Below are 23,758 nucleotides of genomic sequence, written 5' to 3'. Positions count from 1 at the left end.
CTTTTGTATTAGAAAAGAACTTGTTTTACAGACTTGGTGATAAAAAGACAAAAATCCATAAACAAAGGATGCAAACCAAGTAGAATTTAAGCTGAATTCAGGCAAGTAACGATGTATAAAAGAAAGTCACTTACTATTCACAATGAGATCACTAGTGGTTTGTGGTCAACTACACAAATATGCAATTAAATCTACAACCAGCCAAATTTCCAATTTACTGTAATGTAACACTCATTTAAAGAAAAAACTAAACTTGGACAGGAACATAAGCGACACACTCAAAACCAAGAGCGCACACACACAAAATAACTACAAGAGTGAGTAGAGATAGCTGGTTGGGGAACAGGGAGTCTATAAAAGAAAATTTTCAATTCTGTTAACTAATCTTCTAGTATAAACTGATGATTATATGAAACACACCAAGGAGAATACATTCAAGTTAATGGAAACAAGTCTTTATTAAGTAACTTTTAATATCAGAAAAATAAAACTCTTATAATTCTCTTTACAGCAAATATATAATATCAGTGCTTTGGCCATCTTAAGTTAAAGGCCCTTTATCATAAAATATATGGTTTTAAATTTTACTCAAATTGAATTTATAATCCCTATGACTTCCCTACATATACATAACAAAAGAGTGTAGTAAAATTAGCAAATACTAAACTATATTGATAATTTATCATTCTTAGTTTGTGGTTTTTAGAAACAGTACACGCACCTAATATATGTTGATTCCTTGGCTTATTAGTTGCAGTGTACAATGCAACAAAATACAAAATACATGCTTGGTGAACATTCGTTCATATCTACAAGACGGCAGCTAGAGATTAGGTTTCAATACTGACATTTACTATCCTACAAGCAATTAGCATTACATCATAATATGCCATCAAGGCAACTTTTTTTATACTGAAAAAATCAAAATAAAAACCGTTATTTGTAAACTTTTATAAGAAATGTAACTCTTCAAGTGGAAATAAAAAATAAAATTTGTCTATTTACTATTGAATACACATAGGATTTCAATTTTCATTATACCGAGAAAAAAGCTCTTTTGTGTTGGGAAAATAATGCTTCAAAAAATAATTAGTAGAAAAACCCACCAGTATAATGTTTTGTCCTTTCAATGCCAGCACAGATTTGGGAACATACTGAGGATGAAGTTATAGACATCCACAGGTGAAATGTACGAGTGTATTTTAAATAAATCTTTCCTTGTGATTGGAAATAGTTTTTGAAATGAAGTAAACTGATTGGAGGTTGTCACAGCTGCTTTTATGAATTATGCCAAGGGCATCATTATCCCTTTCCCCTTCCTCCCTCCCCTAAATTACTAAAAAATAAAAATATATTTATAATGTGCAAGACAAATATGGATTGAACATAAAATGTTTCACATTTTGATCTATAGTCTAAAAACTAACAGCTCGAGCACACTAATGAATGGAATGTTCGCATCCTCAATTGTTAGCCAATATAGGTGCCATCCCAAAGCCCTTCCTGATATGGGAAAACCAAGGTGGCCATTTCCACATTCACCAAGAGAGGCAATGGGCAGGAATTCAGCATTCCTGATCCACTGATCATACCAGCCTTGAGAACTCTGGGCGAGATGAAAGTCGATGTAGCAGTTTTTGTCCCAAATTATAACCAGTGATCTAGTAAACTGCCATCAGCCCTATTATTATCAATAAGTAATCACAATGCATTAAAAAGTTACTTGCAATCCTGCAGAATTAGGCATAAGTTGTTGTAAAATAAAAAACAAACCTGTTTTGTCAAAACTGGCAGTGTAAAGAAGGCAGCACTGGAAGTGTATGAATCGTCTGTAATGCCAAGTACCCTCCATAAACTCTTAAAGTGGTTAGGCTTTGGGACCCACTGTTTTGAAATCTTAGATGTATACGCTTTTCTCATAGGCTCACACAACCTATGATTATCTTCACTCAGCCAAGTTGAACTTCAGCTTTAGCAATTCTTATATAAACTATGTCTCTGGGTCTACAGGATAGTATTAATAATTCAAACCAAACTAATAGACAAGAGACCACTTAGGTTTAGTGTTACCATAGCAGCCTTTTATAAGTTTACTAACAACTTTAGCCTAATCCCAATAAAGCCTGATAACAGTCATAAGAAATCATTAGGAAGTTTACTGGGGGGTACCATTATACCCATGCCTTTACGAGTCCATATAGAGATATAGTATTTATGTATATATATATAGTTAAGAGTGAATTTGGATTGCCTGAGTAACAGCTGTCTGGCAAACTGGACATGATGGCGTTCTCTTTTCACAGATCTTGTTGGCACATTCCATGCAGAAGAGGTTGTGGCCACATGGAACTAGGGCAGCAATAACCTCATTCTCAAAGCAAATCACACAGTCGTGCTTTCGTCTTGATTCTGGAGGTGAGCTAGAGGTGGAACCACCATTGGAAGAGGAGTAACTATTGGTACCATTAGAAAAAGCAGGGATGTATATTGGAAGGCCAACATGGTTGCCTGTACTAGGTGGGTCGCTCCTAACCCTCCGAGCAAGTGGGTGTTCTATGCTCTCAGGAAATGTAGGAGACAGACGAGGAGTAGATGGCTGACTTCCTCTGCGCTGAGTCTTCATGTTACCAGAAGGATCACTCCCAAAGCCAGAGAGTGGGTTAACTGGTTCAAATGGAGTCCAGATAGTTTGAGCAGATGTTGGTAAAGAGTCAAAGGCAGGAGAGTCAACTGCAAGGTCTTCTGAGCCTACAGATGGTAGTGTATCTCCAAACCAGAAGTTTCCTGTACTAAATGGGCTTGTTGGACTAAAGTCAGCCAGCCTGTTGCTTCCAAAGTAGGAATCTGTGGAGCCACTTCCTAGAGAACTGGAACTATCATTTCGATAATTGGATATCATTCTCGCGCGGCTAGGAGGAACAGGATTGGAGGAGAGCCACGCAGAGCCAAGAGTGCCACCTTCAAAGCTTACATCGGTACCATTGTAATGGAAATCATTCTCTTCATTGAGCTCTATATAGTTTCCTGTACGCATGGCAATATGCATTTCTATTTCTTCCCGTGCTCGGTCGACATTTTCAGGCATCCCTGTCACTTCAAAGACAGGTTCCTTATCTCTGCTCGGAGTTACTATGTAAGTGTGGGTCTGCTGCTGAATTCTTTTAATAGTTGCTCCTTTGGGTCCAACCACTAATCCTACCACACGATAAGGGACCCTGACTTGGACTGTGGTTTGACCGGGCAGATTAGGACTACATGACAATCCTCCCAGGGCAGGCCCATTTTTGTTTCGAGATGCACGAATCATGGAGAAGTGCTCTGCAGCTGAGAGGATCTCTCTTTTGGCCATGGCAACATCTTCTTTCCTTCCAGTGACAACAAAAATGGGCTCTTCACCACGAACAGGAGTCTTGATATACGTGTTTGTCTTGGCTCTCAGTGCTTTAATTTTACAACCTGTTAGAAAGAAAACATTTCATAAGAATCAACATGTACTTCAATGATATATATAAAGACAAATCACAGAATGCACCTTTTAAGCTAAATATCTGGTTCCTGGTAAGTTTTAGAGTTTTTCACAAAGCTAGGAAGTGGCAGAGCCAGAAGTAAACCTAGTTTGACCTAAAATCTATGGTCTTTTTGCTAGTCCAAGAACCTCAATTTCCACAATTATCTTACAGAAGTTCTTAAACTGACTTCTACCTAATTATCTTATCACTTTAACTTAACATTACTCTTTCCTCTGTAAAACTCAATTGATGACAAAAACACTGTGCTCATGGCTAGTAGGTCATCTCACTTCTGCTCCCACCAGTTAAATTCTAGGCCTGCTATGATTCAGTTTTGTTTATTCCCATGTTGTTTGTGCTAGGTGTACTCACGCTAGTAACTGAATTATCTGAATTATTGCATAAACTAATGAAACATCAATGCAAAAAAGACGAGTATCTTAAAGAGCATCTTAAAATAAAAAGCTGCTACTGAATTATGAATAGGTGAGACAGCTATAAAGGGCTGGGATAAAAAAAAGTAACAGAATGATTTTGTAATCGTTGTGAAGTCCTGCTCCATTTAAAAGAAACAGATACTGCAGATTGTATGGAATGTGGGTGCTGGGTATGGTTTTACTCAAGGACTGCTCTGATTGACAGACACAATTTCAAACAAAAGGCCTTGACAAATCCTAACTATATTTAAGTTAAAATAAAACATCTAAGACACATATGTATAACTTTACATAATTCCCCACTTTAACCAACTTTTTTTTTTTTTTTTGAGTAATCACAGATTACTAGTGCCAACTATGTTAAGATTAGAGGGTTTCAAACTGTAACCTAAAATGTCAAGTACACAACAAGGCATAAAACTCTGGGTTATACTTTTCAAAGACCCTAACTTGAGCTTGCCAGGATAGATGTGTTCTCATGAATATATCATACTATTCTTAGTTCATCAAAATAAAGAAGCTAGGTGCTATAATCCCAGCACTTTGGGAGGCTGAGGCAGGCTCAGGTCAGGAATTCAAGACCAGCCTGACCAACATGGTAAACAGGGCGAAACCCCATCTTTACTAAATACACAAAAATTAGCTGGGTGTGGTGGTGCACACCTATAATCCCAGCTCCGTGGGAGGCTGAGGCAGAAGAATTGCTTGAACCCGGGAGACAGAGGCTGCAGTGAGCCGAGATTGTGCCACTGCACTCCAGCCTGGGCAACAAGAGTGAAACTCCATCTTAAAAAAAAAAAAAAAAAAAAAAAAAAAAGGAGAAGCTAGGTGCTACTGAAGCTAAGTGTCACAATCTGAGCATGTCTTTTTCTTAAATATTCCCTTCCTTTTTTGTCCTCAATAAATTAATATTCTCTATACCACTTTAGTCAGATGATGCTTTTTTTTTTTTTTGAGACAGTCTTGCTCTGTCACCCAGGCTGGAATGCAGGGATGCGATCTCGGCTCACTGCAACCTCCACCTCCCAGGTTCCTCCTGCCCCAGTCACCCAAGTAGCTGGAACTACAGGCGTGCACCACCACGCCCAGATAATTTTTTTTTGTATTTTTAGTAGAGACAAGATTTCACCACGTTGGTCAGGCTGGTCTTGAACTCCTGACCCTGTAATCTGCCCACCTCAGCCTCCCAAAGTGCTGCATTACAGGTGTGAGCCACCACGCCTGGCCGATGGTTTCTAATAAAGCACATGATCTGATCACTTTTTCGCACAAAGTGGGACTCGTTTGTTTGCCCTTCCGAAGCATTCCCAAGCCACTAGGTGTTGACTACACAGGTTGAGTTATCCCCTATCCAAAAACACATGGGACCAGGAATGCTTGAGATTTTGGAGTATTTGCATTATACCTGCCAGCTGAGCATCCCTAATCTTAAAATCTGAAATGCTCCAGTGAGTATTTTCTTTGAGCACTATGCTGGTGCTCAAACAGCCTCAGATTTTGGAGCTCCAAAACAAAATCGGAGGGTTTTTGAGCATTTAGGATTTCAAATTTTCAGATTAGAAGTTTCAGCCTGTATCTGCTTTTGTTCCACAATAGAAAATCAGTTAGAAGACCGAGAGAACAACGAAACTTCCACATCTACTTATCATTTATACAGGCTAAATGTCCAGGAGATTCCCTCATTCAGCACAGCAGGAACGGTTTGGTGTACGGAATTGAGATCACTTTCTATTGATGCTTAAGAAATTCTGAAAGGGGTATATGAACACAGAACTGGTCATACTCTATACTTAGGGGAGTTATTATTTGGATATGTAAGTTCACAGTGGGCTACAACTTGACAAGGTGGCAAGAAGGCAGTCAGCCACAATTACATTCCTAACAAGAGACAGACGTTATTCTGCAGAAAAACACGGGCAAATTGCATTAAGGACAAAGGGAGAATTAGTCTAAGGGTCTAGGGTTGGTCCCTTTCATTCCTTACTAATATTGACCATTAGAAAATTGAAAATAAATAAAAGAAAAAAAAAGAAAAACAGAAATAAAAGAGAAAAAAGAAAACTACGTAAAAATCCCTTAATCAAACACTTCTGATACTATAAGCAACTGCCAGTCACATCCTTAGTAGAATATTTTCTGTTAAATACCTAATAGGTATGTTATTAACTAAGGAAATATGATTGAGGGTCCACAGAACACTATCTAGCCTATGGTTGGTATTAATAAATAGGTGTTTAATGCATGGTTCATTGGGTACAGATAAGACAAATGGTTTGAGCATGGGCCACTCTTGGGACACAGGCCTGGTCTACACCCAAAAGGGTCATGTGCTTATTAGGTTTTGCAGATCAGGGAAAAAAGTAACAGGAAGACAGGAAAGCCAACCCTGGGGTTTTTTTTGTTGTTGTTTTTTGAGATGGAGTCTCACTTTGTCGCCCAGGCTAGAGTGCAGTGGCACCACATCGGCTCATTGCAACCTCTGTCTCCTAGGTTCAAGCAATTTTCCTGCCTCAGCCTCCCGAGTAGCTGGGTTACAGGTGCCCACCATCACTCCTGGGTAATTTTTAAAATATATTTTTAGTAGAGACAGATTTTCACCATGTTTGCCAGGCTGGTCTCGAACTCCTGACCTCAGGTGATCCACCTGCCTTGGCCTCCCACAGTGCTGGGATTACAGGTGTGAGCCATCGCCCCCAGCCGCCAACCCTGTTTAAGCCACTGTCAATAAAGATAGAGGAAACTATTTCTTCACTTCCCTAAATCTTTTGATTATAGTACCCTAAACTCAGATTAGGGATTATAGGGAAGCTCACCAATCATAACATTGTTTCTATAGGAACACATATTCTGAGTTCCAAACAACTAACATGATTTCTCAACTACAAATACATTCTAACATTGGGGACTACTTGAATAGATAGTTTTTAAAAGGTGACACGAACTAAAGGAGAAAAAACAATCTTGTTTTGTAATTTTGCAGGTGACGAAGGTATTAGTTTTTTTGGGTACTTTAAATTGAGTTTTTATTTGAAAACTCAAAGATATTTTTAAAAATCATAGAATTTATCTCAGAGTGACATAAAATTCAGAAGCCATATTATGATATATTAGCCTGTATTTTTTAAGTTGCTACATGGCACAAGTCACCAAAAACAAAGTAAAAAAAACCTAAAATATTTATAACATTTTCTCACTTTCTTACACACACATACACACACATGCACGCACACATCTCTCCCCTAAAAATCAAAACAACAAAAACCCAATAAAAGGGTGAAAGAAACAGCTAACATCAAAGTAAATATACAAATGGCTCTGAAGATGGAAATTCCCATTTTCATGGGAACTGACCTATTATTTTCCACCTATAAGACTGTCAAAGAACAAAAACCTTATAACAATGGTAGTAAGAGTGGGGAAAAGAACTCTCATATTTAGCTGTGAGAGTATAAACTGCCCTCTAAGAGCTATCACAGTTATAAGCCCATGTACTCTTACATTTCTACAATCTTCTTGTAAAAATAAATTTTGAGTCATACATACACATTACTTTTTCAAATAAATTAAGTTAGAAAAGAAAAACAAATCAAACATACAGAAATATACACTTTACTAGTCTTAGCATATTGATTAGACTTTTGGTTAGTACTACTGATATTATTTTAAATTACAGTAGCCCCCCTGCCTTATCTGCAGTTTCACTTTCTATCATTTCAGCTCCTTTCAGTCAACCATAGTCCAAATGCAGGTGGATATAGTACAGTATAAAAAGATATTTGAGAGTAAGACCACGTTCACCTAACTTTTATTACAGTATATTGTTATAAGTGTTCTATTTTATTATTGTTAATCTCTTACTCTGTCTTGTTTATGAATCAAATGTTACACAGGTATGTGCATATAGGAAAAAACATAGTACATATATAGAGGGTTTGGTACTCTGTGGTTTCAGGCATCCACTTAAGGTCTTAGGAAGGCATCCCCGTTGGATAAGGGGGGACCTACTGCACACAAACAGCAGGGTAAACGATTTCGTAGCCTCAAAGTTGAACAAAGTTTTGAAATTTAAAAATGTGAGGACTACACTTCTTATAGCTAGAGATAAAAATCCATGTGTGGCAAGTTGTATTCAAGGTAATCAATGGGTGGAAGTCTAGACTAGACTGTTTGGAGGTCAAGAACTAATTTTATCTTGATTTGGAAGTAAATTCCCTAAAAAAAGAGTCTCCAACTTACCTCACTGGTGTAGGAACCCATTTTCCCTTCCTACATCACTGTTGCTGGGGCCACGTTTCACCTTAAAACCCTTTAGCTGCAGCTAGAACTCTGGTCCTCTCACTCCCTGATACAGTAAAGGATTCTGCCTTGCTTCTCCAGGGTAAATAAAGATAAGGGTATCTTTATTTAGGGTAAATAAATAAGGGTATTTATTTATTTACTCCAGGGTAAATAAATAAGGCTTTTCCTAGCCTTAGAAGTTAAGACGGGGAGGTCCTCTGTTGCTGGGAGAGAGGTTGAAAGAAAAGAAATTAAAGAAAGAAATTTAAAAAAAGAAAAGAAAGAAAAGAAATTAAAAATCTAAAAAAAAGAAAAGAAATTAAAACAAAGGTAATCTTCAGTGTTTTTCAAACCATGGGTTGCAGTATCAATTCAGTGGGTGCAATCAGCATTTAAAAAAAGGACTCAATATGTTCCTAATGTTTCAGTGAAATATATAATGGGCTGCAATATAAAGTGTTCTTTTTCCTGTCAGAAAAGCTTAAAACCACTACACAACATCATCTTTAAGGCCACTTTCTAGTTCCATAGCACATGTGAAATGACGGACTTACAACTAAGAACCAGTACAGTGACAGTGAAATGGAGGGAATGTGGCATTACTGAGAAAACCTGGGTTTAAGATCTGACTTTACAGATGAAATTTTCATACAGTTGAAAATGGTAATACTATAGTTCTGCTCTATGGTCACCTAAAGTAGCTTGTGCAGGCCAGAAATTTATAACACTGAATTTTAAAAACCCATTATTTATTTTCCAGCCACCAGCAACACAACTTGGATACTTAGAGCAGGATTTTTCAAATTTTTGTTTTTAAACCACAGTTCATTTAGATGGTAGCAAAAAGACCACATGGCCTATCTATACCACTTCCCAACAGAAAAAGCACCATGTGATAAAGAATTGAGTTAACATTTAGGTCACCAGTAATGTACGATTAAGCAGAAAATAAAAGTCCATGGAGCTGTTCATCATTCACCACTAAATCCTTTAAAAAGCTATGGTAGACAGTATGATAGGCAGAATCCTAAGATGGTTCCCCAAGATTCCTGGGCCTAGTGTACACATACTTTCAGTTAAACAAACACCAACCTACGTGGCCCCTGTGAAGGGACTCTGCACATATAATTACAATCCAAATCAGTTCACCTTAAAATAGTAAAATTATCCAGATTATCTGGGTGGGCCTGACCTAATCACAAGTTTTTTTAAAGCAGAGGTTTTGGCTGATTGTGGTGGCTCATGCCTGTAATTCTAGCACTTTAGGAGGCTGAGGCCAGAGGATTGCTTGAGGCCAGGAGTTCATGACCAGGCTGAGCAATGTAGCAGGACCCTGTTTCTACCAAAAAAAAAAAAAAAAAAAAAAAAATTAGCCATGTATGGTGGTGTATCCCTGGAGTCCTAGCTACATGGGAGGCTAATAAGGTGAAGAACTGCTTGTGTCCAGGAGGTCACGGCTGCAGTGGGTTATGACCACACCAATGCACTCCAGCCTGGGCAACAGAGTGAGACCCTGTCTCTTAAAATATATATATATTTTTATATATATATATATATATTTTTTTTTTTTTCCTAGCATGACTCAGAAAAGAAGTCAGAGAGATGTGCTCTGGCTAACCTGGAAGAAGAAAGCAAACAATGTATGTTGTAAATTGCCTATGGTGACCCCAAGACAAGGAACTTCAAGTGTCTACTACGAGCTGTGAGCTAGAAGAAAAATGGAGGTGGAGGTCATCATCCTGCAACACCCATCTCCCAGCCCCTGCTCAAAATGAATTTTATCAACAACCAGCAAGCCTGGGTAAGGACATGAGCCGCAGATAAGCACTGCAGTCCTGCCCAATACCTTGATTTGAATGCAGTGAGACCCTGAACAGCACACCATGCCTAGACTTCTGACCTACAGAAATGGAGATGATAAATTTGTGTTGTTTTAAGCTGCTAAATTAGCAGTAATGGTTACAAAGCAATAAAAACTACTAGAGATTCTCAGAGCCCTTAAAAACTCCACAATCACTGCCCCAAGAGAGCAGAGACTAAAATGTTAGATACATTACATTCTTATTCAATACCCTAAAAGACATTCTGGAAGTCTCTCAAGAATTATTATAAGTAGCTTTTGGCCGTGTGTGATGCCTCAAGCCTGTAATCTCAACGCTTTGGGGGGCTGAGGCAGGAGGATTACTTGAGGTCAGGAGTTTGAAACCAGTCTGGGCAACATGGCAAAACCCAGTCTCTACGAAAAATATAAAAAACTATCTGGGCGTGGTGGTGCACACTTGTGGTCCCAGCTACTTGGGAGGCTGAGGTTGGGAGGATCACCTAGGATGTCGAGGCTGCAGAGAGCTGAGATCGTGCCACTGCATTCAAGCCTGGGCAACAGAGTGAGACCCTGACTCAAAAAAAAGGAAAAAAAAAATAGAACTAGGAAGCAGCTTTCAACAGAAAATACTACATTAGGGTGTTACAGTAAATATGGAATTGTCAACAGTTCAATTCAAGTCCAAAAATATTTCTGTCCTTTAATTCCCTATTACCTGCTTTAGTTTCCTAATGCTGCCATAACAAGTTCCCATAGTGGCTTTAATGACATAAATTTATTATTTTTACATGTATTTGTTATTTTACAGTTCGGTGGGTCAGACATCTGATATGGGTCTCAACAGGGCTAAAAAATCAAGGTGTTTGCAAGGGCTGTGTTCCTTGCAAGAAGCTTGAGGGATCCAGTTCCTTGCACATGCAGGTTGTTGGCAGAATTTGATTGCTTGCAGTGAAAGGACTGAGCGTCCTTGCTGGCTGTCAGCTGAGGGCCATTCCCAGCTTCTAGAGGCCACCACCTATATTCCCTGGCTTGTGACTCCTTTCAGCTTCAGAGTGAACAACGGAGGCTGAGTCCTTCTCATGCTTCAAATCTTCTTTCTCAGATCTCAGACCCAACTGGGAAAGGTTTTCTGCTTTTAGGGTCTCATGTGTTTATACCCAGATGATCATCCAGATGATCTCAAGCTCCCCAAAGCAAGGTCCATACCCTCAATCGCATCTGCATAAACACCTGCAACATCCCTTTTGCCAAATGAGGTGACATGTTCAGAGTTCCTGGGGGATTTGGACACTGACTTCTTTGGGTGGGTAGGATTACTCTACCTATGACATTATCTTTCTCCTTTCCTTCAATTATTTTCCTTTTTCTTCCAAGTATCTAGCTTTTAAATCCCAATTCAGGAATAGTAACCCGAAGGCCAGGACAGTGAAAAGACATAAGGTAGGGTCAGGAAAGGTTTGGGGAATCACAAGCATTGGAATAGGTGAAGGGATAAAGCTAAAAATCAAATAAGGGCTGGGTGTGGTGGCTCACGTCTGTAATCGCAACACTTCGGGAGGCAGAGGTGGGAGGACTGCTTGAGGCCAGAAGTTCGAGACCAGCCTGGGCAACATAGTGAGACGCCCATCTCTATAATAAACAATTAAATATTAAAATAAAAATATCAAATAGGGAGAAAATATATAAGCCAAGTGTTTACAATGACTTTTACTAGGAGATTACGTTTATGCTGGGAGATTAGTGGTTTGGTATATGATACACAAGTAAAAGTAAGTTCCACTTATCCTAGGTGTTCCCAGCAAAATCACTGCTTGGGTGAACTTTAAGAGCATTTTATCAATTGTGAGATAAAGTGCAGCCTAATGCCTGAACTTACCCATTCACATGTTAAATTCCCTATAAAGATGCTAGTGTTACTTCCAGGTGGTATAAATGAACCGGCATCATTTCTGCTCTCAAGCTCAGTCTAGAGGGAAATGAGTAAAGCAATACTGAATACGAGAACTGGTTTAAAGGTACCTACAAAGCAGTAGGTACATACAAAAGGAGATGACTTTACTACTTACAGTAAATAAAAGAAAGCTTTAAAGGCATTTGAACTGAGGCTTAAAGAAAGCGGTTTTGCCAGATGGGAAGGAGAGCAGAGGGAACTGCAAGTGCAAAAGCAGGGAATCAAGAGTACGGGATGGCACAGTCAGACAACTGGGTTCAGTAGTGTGAGAACTTCAAGTCACTGGAGGGGAGAATGGCAGGGATAAAGCTGGATGGGGAGACAGAAGTCTTCGATGTCAGGCAAGGGAATTTCGACTTTATCGTAGACTAGAAAAAATTGGAGGTAGAAGGTAACATAATCAGATATGCATGTTAAGACTAGTAGGAGCATAAAAGATGCAAAAGAGACAAGACGGGGGACTCACTGCAAAGCCTATCACAATAATGAACAGAAAAAGGCTGAGAATGAAGGACAGAATGCAAGTCTGGGGCTATGTATGACCACTGTTAAGAACATCAAGTACTTGTGTTGTAGATTTTGCAAAAAGGAATTTGTTTTCTAGAAACTAAATTCATTATGTTTTCCATTCATTTCATACATTAGCTACAAATATAAGGTGACTGAAGAAAGTTCAAACCCTTACAAGCAAACACCAAAACTGCATCATGTATATATTTTCACTTTTGGTAGTCCTTGGGGTTTTTCTTCAAAAATTTCCCAAGAGGTTTTGTTTTGAAGGGTAAAGAGAGGGGAGTTAAACATCCTGAGTAGCTCTTCTTACCTTCAAGAAAAATAAAACTCTTTGGCCTGAGATTAAGTCCCTACCCCTTCTGCACATTAAGTGGCCATAACCTACCTTCTCCCAGACTTCATCCCCCAAATATGTCTTGTTCCTCTTCTATCTCTGCTCAGTTATTTCCTTACATAACCTGGAAAATCCTCCTAGTATTCCTTTTCCTCCTGGAGTTATCTGAATAACAAACATGGCCATTTGGAAAAGATAAAACTATGTGTAAAAGGCTCCACAAACTCAAGAATAATATAAACATACGCACAACTCATTATTACAGCTATCATGTATGAATCCTTCAAGGTCCAGTTCAAGGGAAACAATATAAGGAGCAAAAAACTGACTATCTGCAGGACTGGGAACCTGCTGTTTCAACATTAGGGCAAACTATGATTAAAGATACTTCCTTCATTTGTTTTTCGCAAAGATTAAATGAAAAAATGTATCAAACATGCTTACTACAATGCCTGTTATTCAGTTAAGTACTTAGCCCAAATTGTCTTAATTCCACACTCCTTTCATCATATGACTTTCCCCTAAAAACACATCATTTCGGGAGGCTGAGACAGGAGAATCGCTTGAACCTGGGAGGCAAAGTTGCGGTGAGCTGAGATCATGCCACTGCATTCCAGCCTGGGCAACAAGGGCGAAACTCCATCTCAAAAAAACCCCAAAACCAAAAAACAAAAACAAACAAAAAAACCCTAAATCATCTCACAAGTTTCATGATATATAAGAATGAATGAGGGGGTCGTATTAATAATTTTATACAAAATAAGGTCCCTTTCCCCTTGGAAGAGTCTAGACAGAATATTCAAAAGCTCCTTTCATTTTATAGAAGCACATACAATACTGTATTAAGGTGTTACAGCAAATATGGAATTGCCATTAGTTCAACTAATCAATTCTTGTATTCTATCTTCAAAAACTGATGAGTATCAGCTAAATCCCAGTAAGAATGTTTCTTGTGTACACAACATTAATTCAACATTTTAAGTAATAATTTAAGAATGCAATGTATTCCTTAATGCACAATATAAAACTAGTAGCTTTCCTTTCTAGGGTTCAAGTGGCCTCCTTGTAGCTATTTCAAGTGAAGAATATTGTTTGTCTCACTTCAGGGATTACTACGACAATACTTCAAACAGCTTCATTTATGTGATTTTAGTTTCATTATCAGTATTCATATAAACATTTAATGTCTTCAATCAAGTAGCATCTACTGTACTTCAAACAAAAGTGCCAAACAACTTGAGGTTGACTGGGTCCTTAAATAAAAAGCTGTTTGGATGGGTGTGGTGACTTACGCCTGTAATCCCAGCATTTTGGGAGGCCAAGGCGGGTGGACTGCTTGAGCTCAGCTTCGGCTCAGAAGTTCAAGACCAGCCTGGGCAACGTAGTAAATTCCCGTATCTACCAAAAATACAAAAAATTAGCCAGGTGTGGTGGTGTGCACTTATGGTACCAGCTACTGGGGATCACTTGAGCCTGGGAGGCGGAGGTTGCAGTGAGCTGAGATTGCACTATTGCACTCCAGCTTGAGCAACAGAGTGAGACCCTGTCTCAAAAAAAAAGGCTGAGAATAAAGGCAAGAGGGAAGAAAACCCCAATTAACACAATGTGGAAAGTACAATGATAAATAATGAAATGGCAAGTTTATAATTTAAAAATTCAGCTCAATAAAATAAACAGGAAGTATTCCATTTTGTTTTAGGTACTTTAACCAATATTAAGAATGCAAAGATGACTAAGATTCAGTTGTACCTTCACTGACTTGCATTAACTTCAAGTACTAAAAGTATTTAGTGACACATGTTCACGTACAGATACTGACCTATTTTCTTTTCTTTTCTTATACTGCTGGTTGGTGACAGTAGTCAGATCTTCTACAATATCCTTGCTGATTTTTGTCTACTTGTTCTACCACTTACTGAGATAGGTACATTGAAGTCTCAAACAATAACAGCTTGAGACCTTGGGTAAGTTGTTTGTACCTCTATAGAACTGTTGTCTGTTTGGTGGAATTAAGAAAAGGATTAAATGAGATGATACATGTAGTTTTTGTGCAGTGCCTGACACAAGTTTGTTATTAAAAGACAAGTGAACTGATTTTTATACGGAGTTAACATTTAAAAAATACTCCTAAAGACAAAACATACTATAAACTCTGAAAAATTGAGAAGATTTTGCAAAGTCAATCTATCTAATTGGTAATATGAAATCTGGTTTACTTTTACGTAATTTTAGGGACTCCCTTTGGACAAAAATCAGAATATAAGAACTGTGACAGACTACATAGTTAAATCTCATTCTAGACATGAGGAAAATCGAAGCCTAAAATTGTCCATTTATAAACTAGTGACCCCTAAACCAACGTTCTCTCAAGTTGTCTTATTTTCCTAAATCCCAGTAAGAATATTTCTAGTGTATTTTTAGGAGTGGAGAATTCCCTGCATGTACAAGGTATTTTAAAAAACAGAAGTTAAATTAAATCTAAAACCTCTCTTTTTTCACTTATTTTAGACAAGACAATACAAAATATTTAATGAAAAGGTTTATTATTTGGCCTTTCGGTAAACCTGAAAGAAAAAACCAGAAGAGGGTGTTAATTAGAGATGAAAGGCAGAAGTTTTCCTAACTGGGGAGCTTGAAATTATATTCATGCTCTTTAGAGAATGTTAACAGAAACCTTAGAATTATCTATTTGGGTACCTACCATACAATGGAATTAGATTCATTTGTAAATGATTCTCTTCCAGACTTGCTTAGTTCTTTGCCAGGAAATACATTTCCAAAGCTCTGATTTTAAATAAATTTTAAGACATATTGTAAATTAAAAAATATAACTTATGTAATTTATTGGTATAGCCTAGGAAAAACTTACCAAAATCACATTTTTTTGGCTTTAACTAGCATTTGTTCAGAGTATAAAAGAAATTTACCAGTAAAAATTTACCTTATCTGATATATAATTTATCATCTCTGTACTTTCACAATTGTACTGTCAATTTCTACTAATGCTATCTTCTCAAACTTGATCCTTACAACAAATGAGGGAAAGGGAAGAGAGAAACCTGAAAGAACAAGTAGATGAAGTAGGTTTTATCCAGAAGAAAAAACAGGCTCAGAGAGGTTAAGTGATTTATCCAAGGTCACAGGCAGCAAGTGGTAAAACGCAAGGTTTCTAACTCCAAGTTCAACGTCCTTTCCTGCATTATACTAAATGGCACTGGTAGAAAGGCAGAAGAGAAGGCAAAGGGAAAGGGAGGCACAGAGAAAGGAAATAATAATAAAAAGGTGAGCCCCAAATGCAAATATACACTTTTACACTGGTAACCATTTTGGGAGATCTTTTCTAGTTGTTTGAAGCCATTCCCTCCCCATTTCCCCTTCAATCATGTTCAAGACCAAATTCTTTATGCTTACCTTCAACTACATCTGCAGTTTTCACTGAAGGATTTTCTTTATTATTTTAAGGCTTAGTCTTATTATTCCATGATACAACTTTACTTGTGACCAAACCTGCATGCAATGATGAATTGTAGTGCGCACTTATTGGACAAGGGCAACAAACACTTGAATTGTCCTTACATCTCAAACACTGGCACGGAAGAGGTCTTATAGTTAGTGTAACTCAAAATTCTCAAAGTCAGTTATAGAACAAAGACTTGAACTACTCAAACAGTATTAGACTATGCATACATTCAATTTAGTATATCTGGGTTTGGTAATCTTAACATTAGAAAATTATTTTCAAGGCTTAAATATCAGATTTAATCTTTGTCTCTATACAGTAACTAATGGTAGCATGGGAAAAATTTTAAAAGTAAACCCAAAAATTATGGTATATAAGCTATTTGAGAAGCATTAAGAATGCAGTTTAATAAAAAACATATCACTTAAGGATCACCTGAATATCAATGGAGACTTAAACATAATTATCCATGATCTATTTAGAGCTTCTTAAAAAGCTTTTTTTTTTTTTTTTTTTAAGTGCAAATACACTCATTTAGTATCTTACGAACATTATCTACTTTTTCATCTTGAGTTTGGTTACAAATTCTACATGGCAGGAATGACACTGTTTAAAATTCTATAATAATCCTATAAATTATAAAATAGGACTGTGGTAGTCATCATGGCTCTCCTTGTGGTCACAGAGTTGTAATATACTTTCTCACCCATTTGAAGTTAGGTGTGGCCAGACGATTTGCTTTAATGAAATATGAGCAGATGTGATAAGCATTACTTCTGGATCTAACATTTTAAGATCAGTATGTGCTATGCCGTAGTCTTTCATCTTCTGGCACTACGGTAGATCAGTAATACTGGAGATGGCGGCTACTGTTGGCCTGGGTCCCTGAATGACTAAAATGAGCAGAGCCCCTACGAACAAGAAATAAACCGTGGTTGTTTTTAACACTGAGGTGTCAGAGTTCTTTGTTAACCACAGCGTAACAAGCCCATCTTGACAGAAGTGCCAGGTATCTAAAAAAGGCATTCAGATATGTTGGTTCTAGTTGTTACATTAGAAGAATACAATGAGTGAAACTATCTGCTAAAGCCAAAAAAGGCGGACATAACTAAACGGTGGTTCCCAATTAATTTCAGATTTACCTTAACAAAAGTAATGTGCTTACCACTTAATAGTTTCATATATGTCAATTTCTTTGTATATCTTCCAGAGTCTCTACAGGAATTGTAGATACGATTAGGCCCAGGTGCAAAAGAGGAATCTGAAGCCTAGGGAGTTTAAGTGACTTGTTCAAGATTACATAGTGAGTTATTGGCACAGGAATATCTATTTCTGATTTGGCTCTTTCCAATATACCACAGCCGAACAGAGACTGTTACAGGCAGTTTGGTGTAGCTACAACACGTATTTTTACATTAAAATACACATACTAAAACATTTTTAAAATCAGCTTAAGGCAAAAGTATTCAAAACCAAATCAGCAATATATTAAGCACTACCTTATAACTAAACGCTACCTTTCCTTAAAAACTTACGCTGTGAAGAACCACCTAGAATTCCAACCCATAAACATTGTTTGAAAATTTTCTAGGTAGAAATCTCTAACAGACTAACACAAATACTTGGTTTCCTGGATCATTTTCAGGTTGTTGGTAACCAAGGGGTACAAAATATATCCTTGAACTACCACTTCATTTCCCATTTCCTCCCTAGTGAATCAGAATAGTTCATTAGCTGAATAAGGCAGGAAGTAAGGCAGTAGATTTCCCCACCCATTTGCAAAAACAATTACAATAATTGAACCCTTCTCAAGGGTCCCAGAGCTAATACAAACCATTATTAACGAAATTTAAATTTTAAAGCCTAGAAAAATTGTAATACTTAATTTTTAAAGCTAGTGTCTATATATACACAAATTAACTCTCTGAACTACAAATGACAGTGAATTTTTAGCTAGACACAGAACTATATTACAGTTATAACTGTGCCTTGTGGGTAGCAGAGACACCAAAATTTTATCAAGTAAACTAATTTGGATAGTGATATTTTAAATTATGCATACTAGAAATTCAGTATCCTACGATTAGGGCACAAGTTAATCCAAAATACTAACCTTCCAGAGCAGAATGCTTCAATACTGAGGCGGCAATGTAGAGTACAAAGAATTTTATTTCTGATGTCAAACTATACTAAATCCAAACTCCACTATTTGAGCAAGTTAGCTCTCAAAACCAGTTTCTACCTCTCTAAATGGCAGTAACCACCTAGCACGGTTAAACGGCACTGGTAAAGCACCTAGCATAGTACTAAGCAAAGAGAAGGCCAACAATGCACCCCCATCCCCATAAAAGAAAAAGACAATGTGCTGTAGCATCATTCTGAAACTATTTATTCTCATGAAATATGTATTTCTCCTTGAAGAGAAAATTTATGTACAGCAAGACCAAGCTTTCTCTTTTTCTCGTATAAACCTTATTTCAGTTGTGTTAGAGCTTGAAGGGTGGTTCCACCCTAAGAAATTGGGAAGACAACTTGAAACAGTGTAAAGTATTAATTGTTAATAAAGAATTTTATGTTTTATAATGTGTAATATATTAAGCACACTTACTAGTCATACATAAAAATCCAGAGATTGGAAGTATGCACATTTTTTTGGACAGGGTGGACAATAAAAAGAAGCTAGAGATGACTTTTCTAGACTATGTGGCTAGAGAACACACATATCCCATCAATTGAAGTCTAATGAAAATAATGAAAGATACACATTTATCCTAATAGTAATATAAAATATTGGGTTACAAGTCTCTAAACAACTGAATTTATGACATTTAGTATTAATTTATAATGTAGTTAAGAATGGGTACACAGTTCTATTTTAATTCATTTTAGTCTAAATGGATATAAATGACTGTACAAACTGGAACAAAAACCTGCTGACTAAAATTAGACCTGTTAATCACTGTTAATATGTCTTGCAGGTACTATACTTAAAAACAGAGACGTTCTAAGTTTGTAAAATTAGGTCTTAAAATCTGTTGTCAGGTTTATTTTTGATGTCCATATTCTAAAACTTTTTTGATTATATTCAGTTCCTGGCTTCACACTGTTGTTTCACAATAGATGCAATGCTTTAAAATACAAGGCCAATTTAACATTTACAAATGACCATATGCTACTGGGGAGTATAAATTCGAGGTCAAACACTCTGCCAACTTTCATCAGTATCAAAAGCGGTAGCTTGTGTTTAGGAAAACACTGGAGCTCAGAGGCCATCTACATGAGTTGCTAGTCTATGTGACTCAGAATTCCATTTGTCCTGCTCTTTGCTTCAGAGCTGAAGTCATAAATGTCTCCATCTGTGACATAATTATTTCCAAAATCAATTAAGAGATGTCAAACAGAAAATTATGGCTTCAGTTAATACATAAAATGGCAGAAATGGATAATTTAATCTTAAGGATGAAAATTTAGCTCCCTCAAAGCAAACAAGAAAATGAAATGATTTGCCCTGTTTTCCTCACTTAGGACAGGTTCTCTCCCATGGGGAAATATCATACTGTAAAAGGATGTGAACATTAGAAGTTACTTAGTTCTCCATATGAGTAAGCAAATAACTTTACAGGTTTTATTACTATCGTGCTGGGACATGGGAGTGGCAAAGGGGTACAATGATCCACAAGTTGAATGGTTCAAAATATCAAAAGGACCAGATTTTCTGCTTTTAAGACAGAGGATGATGACATACTTTTAACAGTATTGTCAACTCCTGGAAAATACAAGGTTTAAATGGAAGAGCCAGCAATTTGTCTCCATGTCCTAAGACATAATTAAATTAAACATTTCCTTATTAACCAAATAAGCACAGCCCTCAAAAGAAAAACCAAGGCTTTATCTCATTTCCTATCATGTAATAGCTGGTACAAAATAAAAACTTGGAATTCACTTCACTTTTAAAAAATTGATTTCTATAAAGATAACAATGTACACAAGGGTCATTCTGCAGTGCTTTACGGGGTGTCTACTATAAAGAAGGACAAAAGTTTGTATTAAACTAAATCTATAAAATATGTTATCTTGTCCCTCTGTAAAACTAGCACGTAAATGGTTTTTTCCTTTGTTACCCTAGACTGTTATCATAAGCACACTGAAGCAACCTGTCCTGAGAAGTGGCATCTTCATATGGCATTCAAACTTCTTCACATTCCAGTGTGAACGCCTGCCTTCCCCCTTTTCCACCACTCCCCTTTACAGACCTCAAGTATCAAAACACTACTACTTGGCAATTATACCTAGAAGATGGTCCTCCACACCACTCCTCACATTGTTCTTCCACAGTTTTTCAATCTCCATTGTTAAACTTCTTTCTACCCATTTTCCAAGGCCCTCCACGGTAGATGTTCTCTTATCTGATACTCTGTCACACTAAATATACTATAGTTAGTGCCATTCTACTGTTTATTAGACTGTTATCTTCTTAGGGGCAGAAAGTCTGAACTAACTTCACATTCTCAACTCAATACCACAAACTCAAAACCTGACAAAATACATGCTTGGTACACGGCGATTCCTCAGTGTTCTCACACGAATGGTCAACTCATTCTGATGCAAATTGAGATGTTGTAATTTTATCCCATGTAAATAAAAGTTTTATCCTGGATTATTACTCTAAAGTATCGTCAAAACCAAACAAACCAGGTATTTGAAACTCATTAACCAGAAGAACAACACACATAAGCTACCTCTCAATTGAAAGGTCCAGCTTTGAACAGTGTTGGTAAGTGCCAATCATCAGGCAGTCTGAAATAAGCTATCTCCTTTATTCAGATTTCATATGAGTTTTTATTAAAATCCTACAGATAGGAAAGAAATGAGCCAACTCCGATATGTGAAACCACCATTTCGACAGACCTCTTATTTATGTGTACTTTAGACCACTTGGGAAAGATGAGATCATTTAAGCAGCAGCGCCATCATCTCGCTTTATTTGACCCCAACAATGCTCTCAACCTAACAGTAAAGAGGCATGCATCAACCAGGCTAAACCATATTGTCATGCGGTGGCAGCAGGTAACATCTGCCCCTTTCATAAAGGGAAAAAGCTCCCATAAAGAACTTAGGACCTTCCCTAAAAATGTCGGATACAGAGGTACCCCAAGCATCCCCTTCCCCCACCTTCACAAATCTACTCCTGGAATCTGAGACATAGGTCCTTTGTCTGAACAATGTGGGAGGAGTCTGTCTGCAGTACTGGTGTGCTGGCAAGTGAAGAGGAGAATTAACTGAAAACTGTATAAACACAGAAGTTTCTTAATTACCTTAGTGTCCAATTTTTCTTCATCCTGCACACTGAACAGTTTCAAAAGACAGCCAGTGTGTCAGTGTGTCTTTCCGAGACTTGAAACGTATCGAGAGGAATACAGTAAGATCGGCGGCAGTGAGTTGGGCTGCTTTTCCAAAGCTGTTTCTGAACAGCGGAGGGGCAGGGGATGGCGGTGATACCGACCATTTGAACATCTCTTCCCTCCCCAGTGAGCTCTGTCTACAGGCCTCCATTTCTGTCCTTTTCTTCATCTGAACAAGTTCTTGTAAGGGAGGCTGAACGCTTTAAAAAGAAGACACTCGGCGGCGCAAACTTGCAATCTCGAAGGTTTCCGTACCCAAGAGCGAACCCACAACTCCTCGAACCCGACCTTTTACCACCTCACTGAGGTTTCTGGTGCCACGCCAGCCTGGTGTTCCACGAATACAGCCCAAGTAACGTGAACACCACCGGACTGGGTCGCCCGAAAAACTTCACACTTTTTACCTGGCGAGACGAGCGAAAAAGCGTGGGTTTTCGCAAGGTGACCCATCTTCACATCTGGTCGACCCTCGGCTCCTCCCAGACCCCTTCGGGGTGGATCTGGGGGCCTCGCCGGGTTCGCCCTTTCTGTCCCATGCTCATTTCTCTCGTCTCCCCACCCACGCCCGGGGCCATGCCCAGCTGGACCTCCCCACCCCTGCACTCACCCTGGCGGCCGACGATCTCGGCGACGTGCTCGGAGCTGGGCACCGGGACGCACTCGGTGGTGTTGACGCTCTTTCTCCGGAGCAGGGCCGCCTGCTCCCCGTTCAGGGCGGCCGCCGCCGCCCCACAGCCGCCGGGGCCGTAGGCGTGGGACAGCATCGCCGCCATCATGCCCTGGGCATCGTCCCCTCCGTACAGCACCCCCGCCGCCGCCGCCGCGGCCGCCGCCTCCCGGGCATCGAAGCCGGCGGCGGGCAGCAACACAGACCCCAGGGACCCGCCTGGGATCGGCTGGGTCTGAGAGGCGGTGGCCGCGGGCGGCGACAGCAGCAACAGCGACGACCGGTCCTCCTCCTCTGCTTCCTCCAGCTCCTCCTCCTCCAGCAGGTCTCCGTCCAGCTCTGCTTCCTCCCCCTCCTCCTCGTCCTCTTCCAGCTCCAGCTCGGCCGCCTCCGGGGCCCCGGGCCGGCCAGGCGGAGCCCGCTCCTCTGGAGACAGCCCCGCCGCCCGCCGGGCCTGGCCCTGCGCCGCCGCCGCCACGGCTCGAAGCGCCGGAGCACCGGGATCCGCCGGGCTGGGGTCGTCGAGGCCTAGCGCGGCCAGGCGCTCCCTCAGCAGGAGCCCGTCCCCCTCGAGCTCCGGGCCGCCCGAGGGCGGCGGCAGAGGCGGCGGCGGCGGCGGCGGCGGCGGGGGCGGCTGCGGCAGGGGCGCCGGGGCCGCCGCCAGGGCCAGGGCCGCGGAGCTGCCGCTCGGCATCGCGGCGGCGCGCTGTCAATGGCGGCGGCGGCGGCGGCGGCCGGGTCAGGCGCGGCAGGCGGCGAGCCCCATGGCGGACAGGGCCAGGGCCCTGCTCAGCGCGCAAACACCTTTCCTCTGGGGAGGCGGTGGGGCTGGGGACCCGGGCCGTGGAGCGCCAGGGCCGCCCGGAGACCGGAGAGGGCGGGGTGGAGGGGCAGGGGAAGGAGGCAAAGGTAGGTAACTAGGTGGGTGGGTGGGGACGGCGGCGGGGCGGGCTGGTGGAGGTGGCAGCGGCTCCCTCTCAGGGTTTCTTTTGTTTCATGGCCTTAACCAGCCCCCGGCGCGCGCGGCGGCGGCGGCGACGCCCCACGCCGCTCTCCGAATGAAGCCGGCGCGCTCTGATTGGGTGTTTTTAATCTCTGGGAGCCCGCCTTCTCCTCCCGCAGCCTTCCAACTCCTTTCCCCAGCCCCACCCCCCACCCTCCTTCGGGCCCCGCCCCTCCCCTCCCCAGAGCTCTCTGATTGGGTGACCAGGACCAGCCAGCCCCCGAAGCCCACTCCTTCGGTCCTCTCCCCGCCCACCTCCCTCTCCATTCCTCCCGGCACGCGCGGAGAGGGACTGTGATTGTTCACTTTACACGTCACTCTTTGTGACGTCTCCGGCGGGGGCGGGAAAAAGGAGGCGGATGAAGGCGCTGCTGCAGAGGCT

General features: G+C 40.1%; 1 protein-coding gene across 1 annotated transcript; it reads right to left on the bottom strand.

The window, feature by feature from the left end:
* Positions 1 to 433: 433 nt before the first annotated feature.
* MEX3C (mex-3 RNA binding family member C) lies at positions 434 to 23,433 on the bottom strand. The gene is made up of 2 exons (XM_007973982.3): positions 22,314 to 23,433; positions 434 to 3,456 (listed from the first exon to the last, which is right to left on the bottom strand). The coding sequence occupies exons 1-2, from the start codon at positions 23,065 to 23,067 to the stop codon at positions 2,231 to 2,233; spliced, it is 1,980 nt and encodes a 659-aa protein (XP_007972173.3). The 5' UTR covers positions 23,068 to 23,433; the 3' UTR covers positions 434 to 2,230.
* Between the last annotated feature and the right edge of the window lie 325 nt (positions 23,434 to 23,758).

The sequence above is a fragment of the Chlorocebus sabaeus genome, chromosome 18 (genome assembly GCF_047675955.1).
Source record: "Chlorocebus sabaeus isolate Y175 chromosome 18, mChlSab1.0.hap1, whole genome shotgun sequence".
Lineage (NCBI taxonomy): Eukaryota > Metazoa > Chordata > Mammalia > Primates > Cercopithecidae > Chlorocebus > Chlorocebus sabaeus.
The sequence above is the reverse complement of the archived record's forward strand: the minus strand, read 5'-3'. Positions and strand labels throughout refer to the sequence as shown.

Coding starts and splice junctions, on each gene's coding strand:
- MEX3C (XM_007973982.3), bottom strand. CDS start 23,067: ATGCCGAGCGGCAGCTCCGCGGCCCTGGCCCTGGCGGCGGCCCCGGCG. Junction 3,457..22,313: donor CGAGATCGTCGGCCGCCAGG/GTGAGTGCAGGG, acceptor TCTTTCTAACAG/GTTGTAAAATTAAAGCACTG.